General features: G+C 35.2%; 1 protein-coding gene across 1 annotated transcript in view; it reads left to right on the forward strand.

Moving 5' to 3' along the window:
• The first annotated feature begins 1249 nt into the window (after positions 1-1249).
• The window catches only part of LOC110288695 (vomeronasal type-2 receptor 116-like), a 34802-nt gene continuing 11241 nt past the window's right edge, over positions 1250-24810 (forward strand). Inside the window, 5 exon segments of the mRNA XM_021154975.3 lie at positions 1250-1818; positions 15654-15948; positions 16284-17075; positions 17774-17989; positions 20209-20332. Coding sequence (XP_021010634.1) covers positions 1592-1818; positions 15654-15948; positions 16284-17075; positions 17774-17989; positions 20209-20332 — 1654 coding nt within the window. The 5' untranslated portion in view covers positions 1250-1591.

Here is a 24810-nt window from a genome sequence, read left to right on the forward strand (position 1 = left end):
AAATGAACCCACACACCTATGGTCACTTGATCTTTGACAAGTGAGCTAAAACCATCCAGTGGAAAAAAGACAGCATTTTCAACAAATGGTGCTGTCACAACTGGTGGTTATCATGTAGAAAAATGTGAATTGATCCATTTCTATCTCCTTGTACTAAGATCAAATCTAAGTGGATTAAGGAACTCCACATAAAACCAGAGACACTGAAACTTATTGAGGAGAAAGTAGAGAAAAGCCTCGAAGATATGGGTAAAGGGGAAAAATTCCTGAATAAAACAGCAATGGCTTGTGCTGTAAAATCAAGAATTGATAAATGGGACCTCATAAAATTGCAAAGCTTCTGCAAAGCAAAAGATACCGTCAATAAGACAAAAAGGCCACCAACAGATTGGGAAAGGATCTTTACCTATCCCAAATCGGATAGGGGACTAATATCCAATATATATAACGAACTCAAGACGGTGGACTCCAGAAAATCAAATAACCCCATTAAAAAAATTTCTCTTTCACAGTCAGGTCTCCCAGAACTTCTGGGCATGGCTGCCAAAATGAATGCATCCACTGATGCAGATAAATATTTGGATAACTGTCACAGGAGCCAGTAACTTTTTCTTTAAAATAGGCTACTCGGTCTGCACATACTGCTTACTCAGGTAAAAATATTCCATCTCAGGTATTTTGTGGGTTTCAAAAGTTGATTAATGGTGGGCATTCCAAAGTACAATGGTGAACATTAATCAGCAAAGTTCTGATAATATTACCTTAGTCACAAATCCAAAAACTAACATTTCTCTAGGTTGCTTTCTAAGTATAAACTTTAAATGCACTTTTCATTGTGCTCATTTGACAAAAATCCTTTACAGAACTTTGAACTAAATATGATAGAAGTAATTTGTTGAAAATGGTTAAATACAAATGAACTGAACATTGTAATTGTACTTCTTACTGTGATATTTCTCATAAGCTTTCATATTGTATAAAGTTTACAGATATTAAAAATAAAGTCCATTATTGGGCTAAAAACAGAAGATGTTGAGATCAGCTACATCAATCCATATTGTAAAAACTGGTTTGGAAGATTTTTCCCATATCTCACACTTGTCAGCTTCCACTAAAAGCTTTACAATATATTAATTTTGAGTGGTTATACCTGAAATACTTTCTTTTTAGCCTTTTCCTTTTCACTTAGTTGATCAGCTCTAATGTAAACAGTGGGAATCAACCTAAATTGTTTTTCATATTAAACGTTTCTTGCATCATATGCTTAGCCAATTTATCCCAAGAGAAGATCAACCCAGAGTTCTTGGTGTTTGTAGAGTTTGATGAAGTCAAAGTGCCTTTGGCTACAGAAGAATATGAACAATTATCTTTCTCAACTTGTTTTTCACATGAATAGTGGGCATCAGCAGCAGAGTCTAAAGGAAAGAATAGTTTCAAAATTCCCATTGACATTTTTAATCCCTTAGAGTGATTTGTGTGACAGACTGAGTTATGAACAAATTCAAACATACATGGTCACAAAAACTTGATCCCAGCATATATATACTGGACATTTTGTGATCTACATCAAGCTGACCCATGTATTAATAGGATGTTCTCCTGGATTTTTTGGGGGTGGCTCGTGCAGAATCACAAAGTTTGCTCTGACTTAATTCCTATCAGGGGAAATGTTAGTAAATGTTTCTATTCAATTACTGGACAATTTCAGCATGAAGGAGATGTGATGATTGGTGCATTTTTCCCTGTTCATACTTTCTACACTGAAAAGAGAAAGCCACATTCATTTCTACCATATCAATATGTGGACAATTATGTACAGTAAGTACCTTAATTTTTTTTCTGAGTTCAGAATTCTTATGATTTTGAGGGTGTAGTCATTAAAATTTATTTACTGTTTTTTTTTTTTACCTTGAAAAATTTGCTCTGAGAGTTTCTAAAATCTTTCATCATTTTATTTCCTTTTAGATTATTTTCCTCACTCAAGTGGAAACTTTGACTATTTTCACCTTAATTTCCTTGTTGGATTGCTAACCATTAACTTCTATTTGACATTCTTGTTATGCCACAATGTCTGAATACTTTTCAGTGTTAAGATTTCAAGGAAGAATGACTTATTCTAAGCCTGACCTTGTTGCTCTTAGCATTTTTGAAGTCATGTTAGTGCCTGTGTTATTAGATGATGTCACTTTTCTGTGTTCCTTAGATGTTTCATCTATCTCTTGATTTATTATAAATGTTTGTTTGATAATTTAATTTTTATTGTCAGACAGATTTTCTGTGTTTACCTGTTTATTCCATTGGTTTGCAGGATTTATTCTTATTTTATATATGTGTGTACCAAGACATAGTGGTTATGAGAGTTTCACCTTGGTGTTGTTTATTACTTTGGGTTAAATAATCCACGCTAATGGATAATGTCAGACAGGAATTGCTGATTCACACAGAAGTATTCATATATTTTTCTTAATAAAGTAAATAAGATGATTTATCCAAACCAGACCTTTCTTTTCCAAGAATACCTTCTTATATCTATATGGACATAGATAGTATGTTATGGAAATAGAACTAGAACATTAACAATTCCCTGTTAGTATACAAATAAATGTGTTGGAAATTAATAAGTGGAAAATGATGAAAAGAAATTCATGAAAGATTTTAGAATCTCTAAAAGTGATTTCATTGAAATAGTAATTTAAAACAAAAAAGAGGTGTTAATCTGAATTATGCTCAATGAGACAATATTCTGTGCTGGGAACAATCTTTAGAGTTAGTACTGCATTAAATCAAAGACTGTGGAGGAGAAAAAGTTTTAGATATATATTAAAACTTAATGGTTTATTTCCTTAACAAATATATTTTGAATGTCTAAAATATATCATACATGGTTATATAAAATTTGTTATTTGGATAAATTATTTCATGGTCTTCCTAGTTTTTTAGAGATACATGTGTTAACTCAAAGGAAATCATAATATTTTCTCATATGCACAGTAGTTGGGACAACTTTGGTTGTTAGGTGGGACCTCTTCTACTTCAATATAATTAATGCTCCTTACAAAATCACTGTTCTGGTGCCTTTTCCTCTCAGCTATTCAGGTACCAATGTATATGGGTGTGTGTTTCTCTTTGTTTTGTGCAGCAGGAAATTATTCACTGCAAAGATTCTACTTCCAGATATATGAGCAATTAATGTCTGGTTTAGTCCTTATAAATAAGAGGATTGACTTCTATGAAAGCATTGAATTTGCATAATATCATGAAAACATAAGCTAAATTGATGGCAAAATTCAGTGTCTTTTATTATAATATATTAAGAGCATTTGTTGTATAGAGTTTATCTTGTGAGTATGGAAAATTTTGAATAGAAAAGTGGCTTGCTTTATAGTCAAATTTATGGCACAGTCATTACAAAGTTATTATCCCATTTATTATTTGCATGTGTGTACATACTTTTGACATAGAATACATTTGCAGGTGAAGGTAAAACTGTTTGATCAAATATATATATTTGATCAAATATATATTCGTTTTTACTGTGCATGGCTTGATAAAACTGATGTATCACAAAAATTCAATTCTAGGCAATTTTGTTTTGAATAAACTTTATTTTACTGGAGTTATGAACCATTCTTCAAAATTCTATATATTAAAAGACTAGCCAATTTTCTAGAACATTTCTCATGTGGATAATGCCATTCTGGATTCTCTCTACCATGTTTTCCCTCATATATATTAGTAGTGAACATGGCTCCACTCCTAACTATATTGAGATTCTGACTTGGCATTATAATTGATCTCACTCTTTCTTTGAATTTCAGCAATGCCATTTTTCAGTACAAAAAATTTTGAATCCCAACACAATTCCTTGGATACCTAATTTACTTTATTATTAGATATTTTCTTTATTTGCATTTCAAATGTTATCCCCTTTCCTGGTTACCCCTCTGAAAATCCCCTGTCTCCTTCTTCCCTTGCTCACCAACCTGCTTACTTCAGCTTCCTGGCCCTGGCATTTCTAACTACACTGAGGCATAGAGCCTTCACAGGAACAAGGGCCTCTCATCCCATTGATGACCAAATAGTCTATCCTCTGCTTCATATGCAGCTGGAGCCATGAGTCCCACCTCATCTATTCTGTGGTTGGTGGTTTAGTCCCTGAGACCTCGGAGGGTACTAGTTAGTTCATATTGTTGTTCCTCCTATGGGCCTGCAAATTCCTTCAGCTCCTTGGGTACTTTCTCTAGCTTCTTCATTGGGGGCCCTGTGCTCAGTCCAATGAATGGCTGTGAGTATTTACTTCTTATTTTAATTAACTACAAAAGTTATTCATTGTTGCCTACCCTGTTGTAACTATTGGCCTTCATTCATCCCATTTGCACTTTTCCTTGGCGGTAAAGTCTTTTCAATGAGCTCTCTTTTTTCTGTGTTTATTCTAAGGAAGACATAATCTGCAGAGGTATATTCGATCAAATGTAAAAATACAAACAATAGCAGCCCATAGCATATACTGTAGACTATGTGGCATACGTTTTTTTGACAAGTTCTCACTGTGGTAACAACTGATGGCCCTTTTTTGTCAGCCCTGTAAGGACTATTGTACCATTCATCCCCTAGAGGTGGATGTGTTGTCCAACTAACACATTCACATTCCATAACTAATTAGACAGGTATCAACTGATTTTAGGTAAAATTTTCCTGAGGAAAATTATAACCTTTCCTATAAAAAAATATTATACCTGGGTAAATTATTTCATAGTAGTCCTTAGTTCCTTGCAATTGTGTGTGTGTGTGTGTGTGTGTGTGTGTGTGTGTGTGTGCGTGTGTTGTGCAAGTTTAAGTCCTTCTGGGCAATTAATCAAAATGAGTCCATGACATTAAAATGAGAAGGGAAGTGTATAAGAATTTGTTTAAAGAGAATGTAAGGAGGAAATGACACAATCATTGTATAGTCTCAAGAAAAAAATGATACAAATATTTTTCATTTTCAATATATATTTATTATAATTAATGTTCTTTAAAATTTATGTGTGCAAAAGAGTGTGATCAACTCTGTTTTATTGAAGTTGCCTCTGATCATTGTTTTGTGACTGTAGATTTTGAGTCCTTTTTTCTTTTATTAGTGAGTATTACTTAATTCCTCATATGTGTGGAATTCTCTAAAATAATGTATCTTTAAATTTTATATGTATATATTTAAATATTTAATATTTATACATGAAAAATTGTCATTGACCTTATTTCTCAAATTAAAATTAGTACTTATCAATTCCTGTCCTTTGGACTATACTACTTTATTTCTATTTTTATCTTTCTGCTTTCATTTAAAAGTAATTTCTGAAATTTTTTGTCATTTCTGTTGGTGATATCAAAGATCTTCATTAATCATTTCAGTAAAAAAATGAAATTAATTTTAGAACACATGCATGTATTCCCCCAAAAGAACACTATATTTATTTTCCTAGATATACTTAAGGAGATACAATAAGCAATTTTCATATACTCAGGCTACCAGGTTATTGATCTCGCTTTTTATGTTCAACACCTCTGTTGCTTGCAATCACGTTAATGCTATTATGACTAACTTATTTCTTTCTTTTCGTCTATGTATGTGTCTGTATTTATGTGTGAATATATGAGCCTTTCATGTTTGTACCCATTCAGTCCAGTACTTGTATTGAATTCTCAAAATTTGGATGTTTGTGAGATGCCTAATATTATTGCCAGGAAACAGACTTGGATTCTCTGGAAAAATCAGACCCTTAATTGCTGAACAAGTCCTCCTACACATCATAAAAAATTTCCTTTAAAATCTTAATAATGATAATATATTTACACTTATTAGCAATTTAGTGAATTGATCAAATTCTCAAAAGCACCCACCTAATTAAGAATCTACCCTCTCTGCCCATATATCTAATCCCACACTTTTAAGTTTTCTCAGGAGCCATGAGAGGACAAGCTAATAGCCACCAGGTTATTTTTCTGAAATGTGTTTACTTAAGATTATATCTTTGAGAAAGGTCCAAAAGGCAAGGCCCAGGAATAAATCATTTTAGGAAAGATTCCTGCTGTAAATATGCTTTTCCTCTTTGTATTAAATATATATAACCATCATAAGGTATTTACCCACAATTTAGAGCAGATCTTTGTAGATGCAGGAAAATGTACTGACTTATAGTGGTGCTATATATACAAGTAAATGATTTTTTTTTTTACTTAGTTATTTTCTTTATTTACATTTCAAATCCTAGCCTCTTTCTGGAAATCCCCTAATCTTCCCCCCATCCCCTGTACCCCAACCAACCTACTCCTGCTTCCTGGCCCAGGCATTCCCCTACACTAGGGCATAGAATTTTCACAGGACCAAGGGCTTCTCCTGCCATTCATGACAAACTAGGCCATCCTCAGCTACATATGCAGCTAGAGCCATGAGTCTCTCCATGTGTGTGTTTTCTTTGATTGGTAGTTTATTCCAATGGAGCTCTGGGATTAGTGATTAGTTCAAATTGTTGTTCCTACTAGGGGATTACAAAACCGTTCAGCTCCTTGGGTATTTTCTCTAGCTCTTCAATGGGGATCCCATACTCTGTCCAATGGATGTCTGTGAGCATCGACTTTTGTATTAGTCAGTTACTGGCAGAGCCTCTCAGGAGGCAGCTATATCAGTTTCCTCTAAAAAATATCTTGCTGGCATTTGCAATAGTGTCTGTGTTTGGAAGTTGTAAATGGTATGGATCCCCAGGTGGGGCAGTCTCTGGATGGTCATGCCTTCAGACTCTGCTCTGAACTTTGTCTATGTAACTCCTTCCATGGATATTTTGTTCCCCCTTCTAAGAGTGATTGAAGTGTCCACACTTTGGTTTTCCTTCTTCTTGAGTTTCATGTGATTTGCAAATTGTATCATGGATATTATGAGCTTCTGGGCTAACTTCCACTTATCAGTGAATACATATCATGTGTGTTCTTTTGTGACTGGGTTACCTCACTTAGGATGATATCCTCCAGATCCATCCATATATCTAAGAATTTCATGAATTCATTGTTTGTAATAGGTGAGTAGAATTTCATTGTGTTATTGTACCATATTTTCTGTATCTATTCCTCTGTTGAGGGACATCTGGTTTCTTTTCAGGTTCTTGCTATTATAAATAAGGCTGCTATGAACATAGTGGAACATGTGTCCTTATTACAAGTTGGAGCATCTTATGGGTATATGCCCAGGAGAGGAATTGATGGATCTTCTGGTAGAACTATATTCAATTTTCTGAGCAACTGCCAAACTGATTTCCAGAGTGGTTGGTTGTACCAGCTTACAATCCTATCAGCAATGGAGGAGTGTTCCTCTTTCTCCACATCTTTGCCAGCATCTGCTGTCACCTGAATTTTTGATCTCAGCCATTCTGATGGGTGTGAGGTGGAATCTCAGGGTTGTTTTGATTTGCATTTCCCTGATGATTAAGGATAGTGAACATTTTTCCCCCCTTTAGTTGCTTCTTAGCCATTCAGTATTATTCAGTTGATCATTCTTTGTTTAGCTCTCTACCACATCTTTTAATAGGGTTATTTGGTTTTCTGGAGTCCAACTTCTGAAGTTATTTTCATGTACATTGGACATTAGTCCAATATTGGGTTTAGGATTGGTAAAGATCATTTCCCAATCTGTTGGTTGTCCTTTTTTCTCATTGAAAGTGTCTTTTGCCTTACAGAAGCTTTGCAATTTTATGAGGTCCCATTTGATGATTCTTGATCTTACTGAACAAGCCATTGGTGTTCTGTTCAGGAATGTTTTGCCTGTGCTCATATTTTCAAAGCTCTTCCCCACTTTCTCCTCTATAAGTTTCAATGTCTCTCCTTTTATGTGTAGTTCCTTGATCCACTTAGACTTGAGCTTTGTATAAAAGGAGATAATAATAGATCAATTTTCATTCTTCTACATGCTAACCTCCAGTTGAGCCAGCACCATTTGTTGAAAATGATGTCTTCTTTTGGTTTTAGCTCTTTGTCAAAGGTCAAGTGACTAAAGGTGTGTGTCATTTCTGGGTCTTCAATTCTGTTCCATTGATCTACCTCTTTGTCACTGTACCAGTACAATGCAGTTTTGTTTTATTTTGTTTTTTGGTTTTTGGTTTTTGGTTTTTTTTTCACAATTGCTCCTTAGTACAGCTTGAAGTCGGGGAAAATGATTCCACCAGAGGTTCTTTTACTGTTGAGAATCGTTTTTGCTATCCTTTGCTTTTTGTTATTCCACGTGAATTTTCAAATTCCCCTTTCTAACTCTGTGAAGAATTGATTTGGTATTTTAATGGGGATTGCATTGAATCTGTAGATTGCTTTCCACAAGATAGCCATTTTTAATACATTAATCCTCCAATCCATGAGCGTGGAAGATCTTTCCATCCTCTGAGATCTTCTTAGATTTCTTTCTTCAGAGACTTGAAGTTCTTATCATAGAGACCGTTCACTTTGTTAAGTACAGTCACACCAGGATATGTTATTTTGTTTGTGACTATTTTAAAAAGTGTTGTTTCCATAATTTCTTTCTCAGCCGGTTTATCCTTTGTGTAGAGAAAGGCCACTGATTTGTTTGAGGTAATTTTGTATCCATCTCATTCACTGAAGTTGATTATCAAGTTTAGGAGTTCTCTGGTGGAGTTTTTAGGATCACTTATATATACCATCTTATCTTCTGAAAATAATGATATTTTGACTTCTTCCTCTCCAATTTGTATTCTTCAATCTCCTTTTGTTGTCTAATTGCTCTGGGTAGGACTTCAATCACTATATTGAATAGGTAGAAAGAGAATGGGAAGCCTTGTCTAGTCTCTGATTTTAGTGGGATTTCATCAAGTTTCTCTCCATTTAGTTTGATATTGGCTACTGATTTGCTGTATATTGCATATATTATGTCTAGTTATGTGCTTTGAGTTACTGATCTTTCCAAGACTTTTATCATGAACAGATTTGGAATTTTGTCAAATGCTTTCTCAGCATCTAATGAGCTGATCATTTGGTTTTTGTTCTTGAGTTTGTTTATATAGTGGATTATTTTAATAGATTTCCATATATTGAATCATCCCTGCATCCCTACTTGATCATTATGTTTGATGTGTTCTTGGATTCGGTTCGCACAAGTTTCATTGAGTATTTTTGTCTTGATATGCATAAGGGAAATTGGTCTAAAGTTATCTTTCATTATTGGGTCTTTATGTGGTTTAGGTATCAGACTAATTGTGGCTTCATAGAATGAATTTGGTAGAGTACCTTCCATTTCTATTTTGTTGAATAGTTTGAGGAGTATTGGAATTAGGTCTTCTTTGAAGTTCTGATAGAACTCTGCACTAAACCTATCAGGTCCTGGGAATTTTTTGGATGGGAGACTAGTAATGACTGTTTCTATTTCTTTAGAGAATGTGGGATTGTTTAGATCTTTAATCTGCTGATTTAACTTTGGTACCTGGTATCTGTCTAGAAAATTTTCCATTTCATCCCTGTTTTCAAATTGTGTTGAATATAGGCTTTTGTCATAGGATCTGATAACTTTTCGATTTCCTCAGATTCAGTTGTTATGTCTTCCTTTTCATTTATAAGTTTTTAATTAGGATACTGTTCCTGTGCACTCTAGTTAGTCTGGCTAAGGGTATATCTATCTTGTTGATTTACTCAAAGAACCAGGTTCTAGTTTGGTTGATTCTTTGTAAAGTTCTTTTTGTTTTTATTTTGTGATTTCAGCCATGAGTTTGATTATTTCCTCCTATCTATTCCTCTTGAGCAAATTTGCTTCCTTTTGTTCTAGAGCTTTTTGGTGTGCTGTCAAGCTACTCATGTATGCTCTCTCCAAATTCTTTTTGGAGGCACTCATAGCTATGAGTTTCCTCTTAGGAATGCTTTTATTGTGTCCCATAAGTTTGTATATGTTGTGGCTTCATGTTCATTAAACTCTAAAAATTCTTTAATTTCTTTCTCTATTTCTTCTTTGACCAAGTATCATTGAGTAGAATGTTGTTCAACTTCCACATGTATGTGGGTTTTCTATTGCATATGTTGTTATTGAAGATCAGCCTTAGTCTGTGTTGATCTGATAGGATACATGAGATAGTTTAAATGCTTTTGTATGTAGAGGCCTGTTTTATGACCGATTATATGATCAATTTGGGGGAAGGTACCATGAGGTGCTGAGAAAAAGGTATATCCTTTTGTTTTAGGATAAAATGTTCTATAAATATCCGTTAAATCCATTTGTTCCATAACTTCTGTTAGTTTTACTGAATCTCTGTTTAGTTTCAGTTTCCAGGATCTGTCCATTGATGAGAGTAGGGTGTTGAGGTTTCCCACTACTATTGTGTGCCGTGCAGATTATGTTTTGAGCTTTATTAAAGTTTCTTTAATGAATATGGATGCCCTTGCATTTGGAGCATAGATGTTCAGTATTGAGAGTTCATCTTGGTAATTTTACTTTTGAAAAGTTGTTGTTGTTTCCTGATATTTTTGTTGTTAGGATTGGAATTTTGTTCATGTGGCTATCTTCTTTTAGGTTTGTTGAAAGATTACTTTCTTGGTTTTCCTAGGGCATAGTTTCCCTCCTTGTGTTGTTTTTTTCCCTTTAATTATCCTTTGAACAGATGGATTTGTAGAAAGATATTGTGTAAATTTGTTTTGTCATAATATACCTTGTTTTCTTTAGCTATGGTAATTGAGTGTTTTGCTGAATATTTTACCATATGCTGGCATTTGTACTCTCTTAGATTCTGTATGACATCTGTTTAAGATCTTCTGGCTTTCATAGTCTCTGGGGGAGAAATCAGGTGTAATTCTTATAGGTCTGCATTTATATGTTACTTGACCTTTTTCCGTTACTGCTTTTAATATTCTTTTTCTTTTTCTGTTTTGTTTTGTGCATTTGGTGTTTTGATTATTATGTGACAGGAGGAATTTGTTTTCTGGTCCAAACTATTTGGAGTTCTGTAGGCTTCTTTTATTTTGATGGGCATCTCTTTCTTTAGGTTGGTCAAGTTTTTTTCCATAATTTTGTTGAAGATATTTTCTGGCCCTTTAAGTTAGAAATCTTCCTTCTCATCTATACCTATTATCCCTAGGTTTGGTCTTCTCATTGTGTCCTGTATTTCCAGGATACTTTGAGTTAGGAACATTTTGCATTTCATTTTTTCTTGGATTGTTGTGTCAATGCTTTCTATAGTATTTACTCTACCTGAAATTCTCTCTTCTATCTCTTGTATTCTCTTGGTGATCCTAACATGTATGGCTCCTGACTTCTTTTCTAGGTTTTCTATTTCCAGAGTTGTCTCCACTTGTGATTTATTTATTGTTTCTAATTCCATTTTTAGTTCCTGGGTGGTTTTGTTCAATTCTTTCACCTGTTTGGCTTTGTTCTCCTGTATTTTTTTTTAAGGGAGTTACTTATGTCCTTCTTATAGTCCTCCATCATCATCATGAGAAGTGACTTTATATCCATATTTTGCTTACCTATTGTGATGGTGTATCCAGGACTTGCTATCGTGGCAGAGTTGGGTTCTGATGATGCCAAGTAACCTTGGTTTCTGTTGCTTTTTTCTTATGCTTGCCTCCTACCATCTTGTTATCTCAAGTGCTCCCTGCCCTGGATATGTCTGATTGGAGCCTGTCCTTCCTGTAATCCCAGTTGAGTTAGAACTTCTCAAAGTCCAGCTTTCTTTGTGATTCTGTGATTCTGGCATCCTGTGATGCTGAGATTTTGAGTGTGTCACAATTCTTGGCAGTCAAGCTTCCTCTGAGACCCTAATATCCTGTTGTGTCCAAGCTCCTTGGATCCTGAGATCCTGAGATCCTAACACCCTGAGTGTGTTAGAGCACCTGGAAATGGTACCTCCTCTGGGGACTGTGGGGCTGTCCACTGAGTTCGAAACGAAGGTAGACCAGCACCAACTGGAGGGAACCTGAGCCACTGATCAGACAGTCTTCCTGTGTCTGTGCTACATCTGTCCACAAGCACTCCTGGTTCTGTTGGAACAGATATTGTGTTCTACTCACCAGTGATCCTAAGATCCTGGATGTGGTAGAGCACCTGTATGGTGCACAGTCCTCAAGAGACCGTGGGACTGTTCAGAGGGTTGCGGCTCAATGTGGCCTGGCATTAGTGCCAGCCTGAAGGATCCTGAGCCACTGACAGGGCAGAGTTCTTGTGTCTGTGCTACAGCTGTTCCCAGGTGCCCCATATTGTACTGGAATAGTTGTTGTGTTCCACTCACCTGTGATTCTTAAGATCCTGGGTGTGCTAGGGAGCCTATGGGGTGGAGAGTCATCTGGAGACTCAGGTACTATCCAACAAGTACGGGGCCAAGATGGCCTGGCACTGGTGCCAACTGGAAGGAAACAATTTTTTAGTTCTTAATGATGAGCCTATAAGAATTTTTTATGTTATATTGGTGTTTATTAATTTTTTTAAATAGTGGGACTCCAATTATGTCATTTTTAGATAGTCAAAAATGCAAAGAGAACTCTGACAGTCTCCCATGTGACACCAGTTAATTGCTTCTAGATAGTAACCGGACTTTCTCATACTCAGAGCACATTCCAAGAGGTTGTAAAACAATTAAACAAAGGTCATAAAAAGGGAACCATGATTTATTATAGGTGCTAGGAAAAAGATATTATATTGACTGAATTTATCTATACATAACTTCACTAATAACTTAATTTTGGTTTTTAACTTTCAATGAACCTCTGGAGCTGTGACAGATGATGAATGTTTAGACAGATAATTACTCCTAATGGATATGCATATAAACATTCTTTGTTATAAACCTCTATTTCAATTAATTATTTGATTTTATGTGTGAAATTGTGATGAAGTTTTTACCCAGTAATCATGTACTTTGAAAGATATATATGTGCTGAGGACAAAGAGAAGAGTCAGAGGAACTGAGCTGAGGAGAATTTTTTTTTTTTTGAAAGAACACTTCTTCCACAAAGAGGAGAAGGAAAAATATTTTATTTTCAATTACCCGAATTGGGATCTTTCTTCTTTTCTGTATTTTCTTAGATAACTTTCTTCACAAACTATTTACAACTTAGAAATAAACTTGATAATTACTTTTCAAAGTGTCCCTTTTTCTCCCTGAGACACACACACACACACACACACACATACACACACGTGCGCACACACACACATATATATGTGTGTGTGTGTGTGTGTGTGTAATTCACTAACAATTTATATGTGTGTGTGTGTAATTCACTGACTATATATATATATATATATATATATATATATATATATATATATATGAATGAATCAAATACTACAGTTTTAATCAGGCTCTAAGAACAATGCTTATTCCTCTACATATGTATATGAACTCAAAAAGAGTTATCTAAGATGTCTGTAAAAAAAGAGGAGAATGAAAGAGTTAAAATATGAAATGTTTATGGAAATGGGGAACGGTTTGAAAACACAACTCACTAAAAATGACAAAGGAGGTTCTAGTAAAAATAGCAGCTGCAACTCTAAAAGAATGGAGATTCTTGCTAGGTAGAGAGACAAATACACAATGTTTGCTAATATAATCCAGAAAGCAAAAATATACTACACCTTGGCAAGGAATGGCCCCATAGACAGTTCTGTTCAGATGTTTTGACCATATTATATGGCACTATTAGGATATGTGTCCTTGTTATAGTAGACATGGACTTATTAGAGGAAGTGTGTTACTCTGTTGGTGGTGCTACAGTCTAAGAAAAACAACCCTAGCCAGTGTGTCTCAGTTTCTACCTTTGCTGCCTGTGGATTAAGATGTAACATCCTGAGATAAATTTTGAAGACCATTTCTACAGGTGTATTTCATGGTTCCCAACATGAGGATAATAGACTCTGATATTGTAAGCTAGACTCAGTAAAATGTTTTCCTTTATGAGAGTGACCATGCTCATTGTGTCTCCTCACAACAATAAAACCCTAAGAAGAATTCCCTCTTATTTAGCGTTTGGAATTAATGCTGAACATCATTTTTCTTGCTGGTGTCTTGATTCACGTGAACATTCACAGTTCATTGCATACTTTTATTTTTAATGTAAGATCATAAATATAACTTCCCTCTTATCCAGAGAATTCATTGTTTCACTGAGGTTTAGCTAACCACTAGTTCTTAGTTTCTTTCCTCTGCTTTTGACCAACATTTTTAAGCAGTGTTGGAGAAGAAATATATATATATACAATGAAACTCTAATGAAGTCTTGTTTTGTTTTGTTTTTGTGATCAACTCACTTTGACAGAAAAATTAAGTGACAATCTTTTGTCAGTGTAGATTTGGCACCATTCACAGTACTATATATATATATATATAGTACTGTGAATTTTTGTAGAAAAACTTTTGTAGAAAAACATATATATATATGTTTTTCTACAAAGGTTTTCTATATATTTGTAGAAAATTTTCTACAAAAGTTTTCTATATATTTGTAGAAAAACATATATATATGTGTGTGTATATATATATATATATATATATATATATTTCAACAAAAGTTGTTATTAAGTAAAGGAAGAGATGTTTTGGAGTAGAACACTCCAAGTGTGAGGAATTCAGTTCATACTTCCCAAAAGAATATCAGTACATGCCTGTAATCCAGTAACCATATGGAGGCTAGGAGAGAGAAACAAGAGAATATCTATAGGTTTGCTTTGTAGAGATCTAGGAGGTTTGCTTTGTAGAGATCTAGGCATATGTGATAAGAAAATAAAGAAATCCAGCAGGTAGATATGCTAGAGAAAGACTTTATTCCCAGTAGGCTAGAAAAGAGACAGATGGGTATTTCTGAGTTCAAGATTTGCCTGATATACAGAAAAACTCACAGTCAAGTCATAGGCACTGTGTTTTTGAGTAAGCCAATGAAGACACTGAGCACCAATTGAATGAAATTCACAAATGCATAAATACATAAATATATAAAATATAAATAAAATATAATATAAAAAATGTATATATCTAGGAATCAACCTGGAGTTTCCTTGACTTCAAATCATTCCTTCTGTACTCCATACAACTGTACATACTGAGTCATGCATGCACACAGTCACACATAAAATTACCATAAATAGACATAATGACAAAAATTCCAAGGGCATGTTGCTGCCTTCATTTAATCTCATCTATCAGATACAGAAGCAGGCTTTTCTATGGTTGTTCTATGACACTAGCTTTTCCATGCTGCCATATTCAAAAAATTATATTAGAGAAATACCTACAATGGCCACATGCAATGTAATAAACTTCAGAATATCATTTAATTTAATTAAGATGCTGTATTTAAAATTACATTGGGTTGATAGTTAAAGAGTGGGTTTTTATATACATTCCAACAGATATGCTATTTGTGGTCAAATGATTCCTAACCTGTAAACAGAATGTGTAAAGAATCAAACTATGAAATATGAATAGCATATGCTTCAGGATTCATAAATAATGAATAGTAATGATAAAAGGTTTTGCTTAAACCTAACATATTTACCTAATCTAGTTCATCTATTCTTGGTGAAGAAATTAAATTACATGGTTTATATAATCAAGGTTGAAGTATAAAGTTTATTGTACTAAATATGTAGATGGTTTTTGCTGTATATGATCATCTGCTTACATGTTTCTATGCGATTTACACAGGTATAACTTCAAGAACTATCAGTATATTCTGGCTCTGCTATTTGCCATTGAGGAGATCAACAGGAACCCCAATATATTACCCAACATATCTCTTGGATTTGATTTCTACAATAATGACTACACTGAAAAATTAATTCTTAAATTTACTTGTCGTTGGCTCACAGCCCATGTAAAGAGAGTGATGATACCTAATTACACTTGTAAAAAGAGAAATCTCATTGCTGCACTCACAGGATCATCATGGATAACATCTGCCCGAATAGGGACATTGCTTCAACTCTTTAAATTTCCACAGGTGAGAAAATTTGGATTGTGGGAACTGACAGTCAGTTCTCTTTGTTCATATTATAGGAATCTTTAAACCGAAAGTGTGATTGATCAATTATCCAAACAAAAAAGTACGATACAGACACAAGGAGATCAATCTATAAATCTCTTGCTTATAAGAAAAGTTTGGTATACTAAATAAAACTGCATAGGTCCTTGAAACTTACAGGCATAACAGAAATTTCTGTAAAAGGTTTTAAATTTAATCTTCCTTTAAAAGGTTCTTCTGTTATCATCTATTGATTCAGGAAGGAAATTTTGTTTGATATTAATATTCTTTCTCTTCTTTCCAATTTGCTTCAGATTACCTTTGGATCTTATGATACAATATTGAGTGACCATGGTCAGTACTCTTCTCTCTACCAGATGGCCTCCAAGGACACTTCTCTTACACTTGCCATTGTTTCTTTGATGGTTCATTTTAGGTGGACTTGGGTTGGTCTCATCCTCCCTGATAACCACAAGGGAAATAAAATTCTATCTGATTTTAGGGAGGAGATGGAGAGGAACAGCATATGTATAGCTTTTGTAAAAATGATCCCAGCCACAGTGACCACATATTTTACCAGATTATGGGAAAATATGGATGAGACAAATGTAATAATTATTTATGGTGACATTGATTGTCTACAAGGTCTAATGAGAAATATTGGTCAAAGGATCTTGACATGGATTGTCTGGGTCATGAACATTGAACATACTATTGCTCATGGTTCTGACTATTTCATGTTAGACTCATTCCATGGAAGCCTAATTTTTAAGCACAATTATAGAGAGAATTTAGAGTTTACCAAATTTATTCAAACAGTTAATCCTAATAAATACCCTGAAGACATTTATCTTCCTAAGTTTTGGAATTACTTCTTCAAGTGCTCATTTTCTGACACTAGTTGTCAAGTTTTGGAAAAATGTCAAACCAATGCTTCTTTGGATGTATTACCTAGTTACATATTTGATGTTGTCATGAGGGAAGAGAGCACAAATATTTACAATGGTGTATATGCTCTGGCTCACAGCCTCCATCAGATGAGACTTCAGCTACTTCAAATGCAACCATTTAAAAATGGAGAAGGGATGGTATTCTTTCCATGGCAGGTAATAATCTTTCTACAGTATTTTATTGTCAACACTCTGACATATGAAATTTGCAACAACACCAATTAAGTATTGTAAACTTCAGGTTACCTTGTCTACAATCAATGGATTGTTAGTGTTTCAAAGCTTACCTAGAAGTCAAGATAGTTTCAAGTGTATGATGTTGTGATACCAAGAGTATATATGCTTAGTCACAATCAAGCTCTTGTGATCAATATCTAGCTATACAATCTTTTTATGGAAATAGTTGCAATTAAAAATTCATTGCTTTATATATTTGTTATCAGAGATACTATAACTGGGACACTTAAGTGAATCAATGATAGCTGTTCTATAACAAATTAAAGTCTTTTAATTAATTTCTAGAAATCAGGATACTCATTTTATACAGTGGAGTTCTGAATAAATTTTAGAAGCCACTAGTTCTTGCTAGGTTTCAAGAATGTTGATGTTTTCATAGAACAGTAATGACTGACTGCTTACTTGAGCTTGTTTCAAAGATTTCACTTGAAGATTAATAATAATTCAGAAACAGAATGGTGTTCTGAACATGCAGGTTTTCACTTAGTCATCAGTAATTGAATCTTCATTATGTTGATGTTCACAAAAGAAATTAAGAACAATAACACACATACCAAAACCTCCATTTTTTACTGCACCTTGGGCACAATGTAATATAAATTATGTTTCTCTTTCAGCTTAACACTTTCCTCAGGGACATTGAAGTGAGAGACAAAAGGAGATTAGATTTGAGACAGACAAAAGATGAAGAATATGACATTCTTAACCTGTGGAATTTACCAAAGGGTCTTGGACTAAAAGTGAAAATAGGATCCTTTTCTGCAAATGCTCCCCAGGGTCAACAGTTGTCTTTATCTGAACAGATGATACAATGGCCAGCAATATTTTCAGAGGTGTGTTATGTATTATCTAAATGCTTTATGCTTATATTACTAACACAATTAGGTTTTCTGATATAATGACGAGTGACTCAAGTTCCATTATACTTGGAGTACCAGTATAAAATACAATAAATCAAAAATAGTATACTGGCTTTTGATATTTCTTGACTCAGATCAATGGAAGTATACAATGTTCAACAAGTCCCCCATTTTCAACTTCTATGAGGATTAGGTTTCCTCCATTTTTCACAAACAATGAATGGGGCCCATGGTAAAATGAAATTTTCATCTCTGAATGACTCATGTGTTAATGTACTGGAAAAAAATCTCTCATTTGGCATCAATATTATAAAATATATCCAATTTAGCTTTATTGTATGTTCAAAAACTATGACCAAAAATGACTTTTATAAGGAAGACTATATTTTATTTTATGGTTCTATTTGTATCAGAGTCTCCCAAGAATAGAAACATGATAACAGGTGTTCATACTGGAGACAGGCAAAGGAAGCAAAAAGAAAACATTTCTATCCACATGAATTAAAAGTAAATAAAATTAGAAATCTGCAATTGAGTTAATATTTCAATTTTTCAATACCCCACCACTTTGCCATAATTTTACCAGGAAGCCTGAATCCCCTACAGTTTCAACAACTTCTCATATAATGTCACCAAATAGAACATAAGCACTCAAATTCTTTAGCATTTGTGGAATTTTTCTTTCAAAATACAATATAATAACACCCTTAGCATCCCTTAATTGTCCTTTGATTCTCAATATGTCCTATGTCATCTAATATTTACTAATAATTTGTAAGAACTTACAGAACTATTGAGGCGGCAGTGCATTATGCTTGAAAATGCATGATTTTCACATGTAAGAGGTGCTGATGATATAATATCCTCTGAATGCAGGAAGCAATGAATACTGCTGCTCTGTTCTATCTTGTCTGCTATTGTGACATTTAAAATTTAACTGAACCTTTTAACCTTAGCTAAATTTTTTGGTATATTTCTTACTACAAAATATATGTTTATTTGCTTCCATGTTAATTATAAATCCTCTCAAGTTGACATTTAAGAATCACAATAATAGTGGAAGTTGAGATGTCCAACCCAGGTATCAGAAAGTAAAAAGATATTGTTAGACTAAATAGACCCCATGGACTCTTATATCATGTTTCTAATCACTAATGTTTCACAAAGTTATACTTAACTCATTAATCCCAAATTTTTTAACACTATGATAATTCTCAGACTAAAATTTAAACACATTTGCCTTCTCAAGGCCATGATCTTTTATTTCTTTTTTAAAATTTCTTTTTAAAAATCTTTATTGGTTTTTTTATTATGCTCCTCTCAACCCTATCCCATTCCTGCCTCACTTCCCTAGCTAGCATTTCCCTATGCTGGGCATCAAGCCATCAGAGGACCAAGGTCATCCCGTCCTGTTGATGCCAGATAAGTACATCCTCTGGTACATATGCTGCTGTAGCCATGGATCCCTCCATATGCATTCTTTGGCTGGTGATTTAGTCACTGGCATCTCTGGTGTTTCTGGTTGCTTAAAATTCTTGTTCTTATGATGGGGTTGCTAAACCCTTCACACCCTTCTGTCCTTTCCCTAACTCCTCCATTCAGGTCCCTGTGCTGAGTCAGATGATTGGCTGTAAGCATCCTCATCTGTATTGGTAAGACACCGGCATAATCTCTCAAGAGACAGCTATGTCTGACTCATGTCAGCAAGCACTTCTTGGCATCCTCAATAGTGTCTCTGTTTGGTGACTGTATATGGGATGAATACCCAGGTAGGGCAGTCTTTGGATAACATATACTTCAGTCTCTGCTCCATTCTTTGTCCTGTCCATTTCTTTAGATAGTATCAATTCTGGGTTAAATTTTTTGAAAGTTTTGATTGGCCCTATCCCTCAAGTGGGGGCCTTCCCCAACCTATTAATATTTTCTCTACAGCTTCTTTATTCCCATTTATGGGTATTTCAGCTAATGTCATTCCAGATGGATCCTGGGAATCTCTTGATTTTCTGACATCTGGTGCTTTCTGGTGGCTACCCCCAGTTTCCCCTACCCCGTTACAAAAATAATTCTTTTAAATAACTCTTGGTGTTAAAATCAGTACTTCACCTTTCAGTTTTAAGACTTTAAAGAACTCCATTTTTATGATTTTTCATAAAACCCTAAGCATTAGATAACATTCTTTTCATTCTTCTCAGATCCCTCAGTCTGTGTGCAGTGAGAGTTGTAGGCCTGGATTCAGGACAGTAACTCTGCAGGGCAAAGCCATCTGCTGCTACAAGTGTACTCCTTGTGCAGACAATGAGGTTTCTAATGAGACAGGTAAATGAAGTTTTATGGAAAACTTCTTATTTCTCCAATGGATTCCACAATGTGGTAGCAAATGACAAAGATTTGCGTATAACTCTGATATTAACATTTTATTTTGTTTGTAAAGGAATTTAAATGTTGTAGTTCATCACCATCCCATTGAAATAGCTCAATACAGCCATTACAAATCATTCTTAATTTATATCTTTAATCCTGTGACATTATTAAAATTGGAATATAAAATATATTCCCGTGTACTTTTCATTTCACTGTGCCTTTTAACATGTATTAATACATTATCAAAGATAGTTTTTCATTGATTTTTTTTATTATTGGGTACTTATTTCATTTACATTTCCAATGCTATCCCAAAAGTCCCCCACACCCTCCCACACCCACTGCCCCATCCACCCACTCTCAACTCTTGGCCCTGGCATTCACCTGTACTGAGGCATATAAAATCAGCATGACCAATGGGCCTCTTTTTCCACTGATGGACGACCAGGCCATCTTGATACATATGCAGCTACAGAGACGAGCTATGGGGGTGGGGGGTACTGGTGAGGTTATATTGTTGTTCCACCTATAGGGTTGCAGATTCCCCCAGCTCCCTGGGTACTTCCTCCAGCTCCACCATTGGGGGCCCTGTGATCCATCCAATAGCTGACTGTGAGCATCCACTTCTGTGTTTGCTAGGCCCCAGCATAGTCTCACATGAGAGAGCTATATCAGGGTCCTTTCAGCAAAATCTTGCTAGTGTATGCAATGGTGTCAGCGTTTTGAGGCTGATTATGGGATGGATCTCTGGGTATGGCAGTCTCTAGATGGTCCATCCTTTCGTCTCAGCTCCAAACTCTGTCTCTGTAGATCCTTTCATGGGTGCCTTGCTCCCAATTCCAAGAAGGGGCAAAGTATCCATACCTTGGTCTTCATTCTTCCTGAGCTTCATGTGTTTTGCAATTTGAATCTTATATCTTGGGCATTCTAAGTTTCTGGGCTAATATCCGCGTATCAGTGAGTACATATCATGTGAGTTCTTTTGTGATTGAGTTACCTCACTGAGGATGATGCCCTCCAGGTCCATTCTTTCCCTAGGAATTTCATAAATTCATTCTTTTTAATAACTGAGTAGTACTTCATTGTGTAAATGTACTACATTTTCTGTAACCATTCCTCTGTTGAGGGGCATCTGGGTTTTTTCCAGGTTCTGACTATTATAAATAAGGCTGCTATGAACATAGTGTAGCATGTGTCCTTCTTACTGGTTGCAACATCTTCTGGATATACGTCCAGGAGAGGTACTGCAAGATCCTCCTATAGTACTATGTCCAATTTTTTGAGGAACCACCAGACTGATTTCCAGAGGGTTTGTACAAGCTTGCAATCCCACCATCAATGGAGGAGTGTTCCTCTTTCTTCACATCCTCGCCAGCATCCGCTGTCACCTGAATTTTTGATATTACCCATTCTGACTGGTGTGAGTTGGTATCTCAGGGTTGTTTTGATTTGCATTTCACTGATGATTGAGGATGCTGAACATTTTTTTCAGGTGCTTCTCACCCATTTGGTATATCTCAGGTGAGAATTCTTTGTTTAGCTCTAAGCCCCATTTTTTAATGGGGTCATTTGATTTTCTGGAGTCCACCTTCTTGAGTTCTTTATATATATTGGATATTAGTCCCCTATCTGATTTAGGATAGGTAAAGTTCCTTTCCCCATCTTTTGGTGGCATTTTTGTCTTATTGATGGTGTCTTTTGCCTTACAAGCCATTACTGTTCTATTCAGGAATTTTTTCCCCTGTGCCAATATCTTCAAGGCTTTTCCCCACTTTCTCCTCTATACGTTTCAGTGTCTCTGGTTTTATGTGGAGTTCCTTAATCCACGTAGATTTGACATTAGTACAGGAGATAGGAATGGATCAATTCCCATTGTTCTACATGATAAACTCCAGTTTTGCCAGCACCATTTGTTGAAAATGCTGTCTTCTTTTCCATTGGATGGTTTTAGTTCCCTTGTCAAAGATCAAGTGACCATAGGTTTGTGGGTTTCATTTCTGGGTCTGCAATTCTATTCCATTGTTCTCCTTGTCTGTTGCAATGCCAGTATCGTACAGTATTTTATAAAAATTGCTATGTAGTTCAGCTTTAGGTCAGGCATGGTGATTCCACCAGAGGTTCTTTTCTCCTTGAGAAGAGTTTTTGCTATCCTAGGTTTTTTGGTATTCCAGATAAATTTGCAGATTTCCCTTTCTAATTCGTTGAAGAATTGATTTGGAATTTTGATGGGGATTGCATTGACTCTGTAGATTGCTTTTGGCAAGAGAGGCATTTTTACTATATTGATCCTGCCAATCCATGAGCATGGGAGTTCTTTTCATCTTCTGAGATCTTCTTAACTTCTTTCTCTAGAGACTTGAAGTTCTTATCATACAAATCTTTCACTTCCTTAGTTAGAGTCACCCCAAGGTATTTTATATTTTTTGTGACTATTGAGAAGGGTGTTGTTTAACTAATTTCTTTCTCAGCCTGTTTATCCTTTGTGTAGAGAAAAGCCGTTGACTTGTTTGAGGTAATTTTATATCCAGATACCTCAGTGAACCTGTTTATCAGGTTTAGGAGTTGTCTGGTGGAATTTTTAGGGTCACTTATATATACTAACATATCATCTGCAAAATGTGAATCTTTCACTTCTTCCTTTCCGATATATATCCCCTTGATCTCCTTTTGTTGTCAAATTGCTCTGGCTAGGACTTCAAGTACAATGTTAAATAGATAGGGAGAAAATGGGCAGCCTTCTCTAGTCCCTGATTTTAGTGGGATTGCTTCCAACTTCGCACCATTTACTTTGATGTTGGCTACTGGCTTGCTGTAGATTGTTTTTATCATGTTTAGGTATGGGCCTTGAATTCCTGATCTTTCCAAGACTTTTATCAAGAATGAATGATGTATTTTGTCAATTGCTTTCTCCGCATCTAACGAGATGATCAGGTGGATTTTGTCTTTGAGTTTGTTTATATAATGGATTACTTTGATGGATTTCCATATATTAAACCATCCCTGCATCCCTGGAATGAAACCTACTTGGTCAGGATGGATGATTGTTTGGATGTGGTCTTGGATTCTGTGAGCAAGAATTTTATTGAGGATTTTTGCATCGATATTCATAAAGGAAATCGGTCTGAAGTTCTCTATCTTTCTTGGGTATTTCTGTGCTTTAGGTATCAGAGTAATTGTGGCTTCATAGAATGAATTGGGTAGAGTACATTCTGCTTCTATTTTCTGGAATAATTTGTGAGGAACTGGAATTAGATCTTTGAGGGTCTGATACAACTCTGCACTAAACCTATCTGGTCCTGGGCTTTTTTTTTTTTTTTTTTTTTTGGTTGGGAGACTATGAATGACTGCTTCTATTTCTTTAGGGGATATAGGACTGTTTAGATCATTAACCTGATTCTGATTTAACTTTGGTACCTGGTATCTGTCTAGAAATTTGCCCATTTCATCCAGGTTCTCCAGTTTTGTTGAGTATAGCCTTTTATAGAAGGATCTGATGGTGTTTTGGATTTCTTCAGGTCTGTTGATATGTCTCCCTTTTCATTTCTGATTTTGTTAATTAGGATGCTGTCCCTGTGCAGCTAAGGGGTGAGTCTGGCTAAGGGTTTATCTACCTTGTCGATTTTCTCAAAGAAGCAGGTCCTTGTCTGGTTGATTCTTTGAAGAGTTCTTCCGGTTTCCACTTGGTTAATTTTGTCCCCGAGTTTGCTTATTTCCTGCAGTCTACTCCTCTTGGGTGAATTTGCTTCCTTTTGTTCTAAAGCTTCTAGGTGTGTTGTCAAGCTGCTAGTGTGTGCTCTCTCTAGTTTCTTTTTGGAGGCACTCAAAGCTATGAGTTTTCCTCTTAGAAATGCTTTCATTGTGTGCCATAAGTTTGGGTATGTTGTGGATTCATTTTTATTAAACTCCAAAAAGTCCTTAATTTCTTTCTTTATTCCTTCCTTGACCAAGGTATCATTGAGAAGAGTGTTTTTCAGTTTCCATGTGAATGTTGGTTTTCTATTATTTATGTTGTTATTAAAGATCAGCCTTTGTCCACTGTGATCTGATAGGATGCATGGGACAATTTCAATATTTTTGTATCTGTTGAGTCCTGTTTTGTGACCAATTATATGGTTAATTTTGGAGTAGGTACGATGAGGTGCTGAGAAAAAGGTATAACCTTTTGTTTTAGGATAAAATGTTCTGTAGCTATCTGTTAGATCCATTTGTTTCATAACTTCTGTTAGTTTCACTGTGTCCCTGTTTAGTTTCTGTTTCCATGATCTGTGCATTGATGGAAGTGATGCGTTGAAGTCTACCAAAATTATTGTATGAGGTGCAATGTGTGCTTTGAGTTTACAAAAGTTTCTTTAATGAATTTGGCTTTCCTTGTATTTGGAGCATAGATATTCAGAATTAAGAGTTCCTCTTGGAAGATTTTACCTTTTTAGAGT

The sequence above is a fragment of the Mus caroli genome, unplaced genomic scaffold (genome assembly GCF_978045245.1).
Source record: "Mus caroli unplaced genomic scaffold, Mus_caroli_1 scaffold_18, whole genome shotgun sequence".
Classification (NCBI taxonomy): Eukaryota; Metazoa; Chordata; class Mammalia; order Rodentia; family Muridae; genus Mus; species Mus caroli.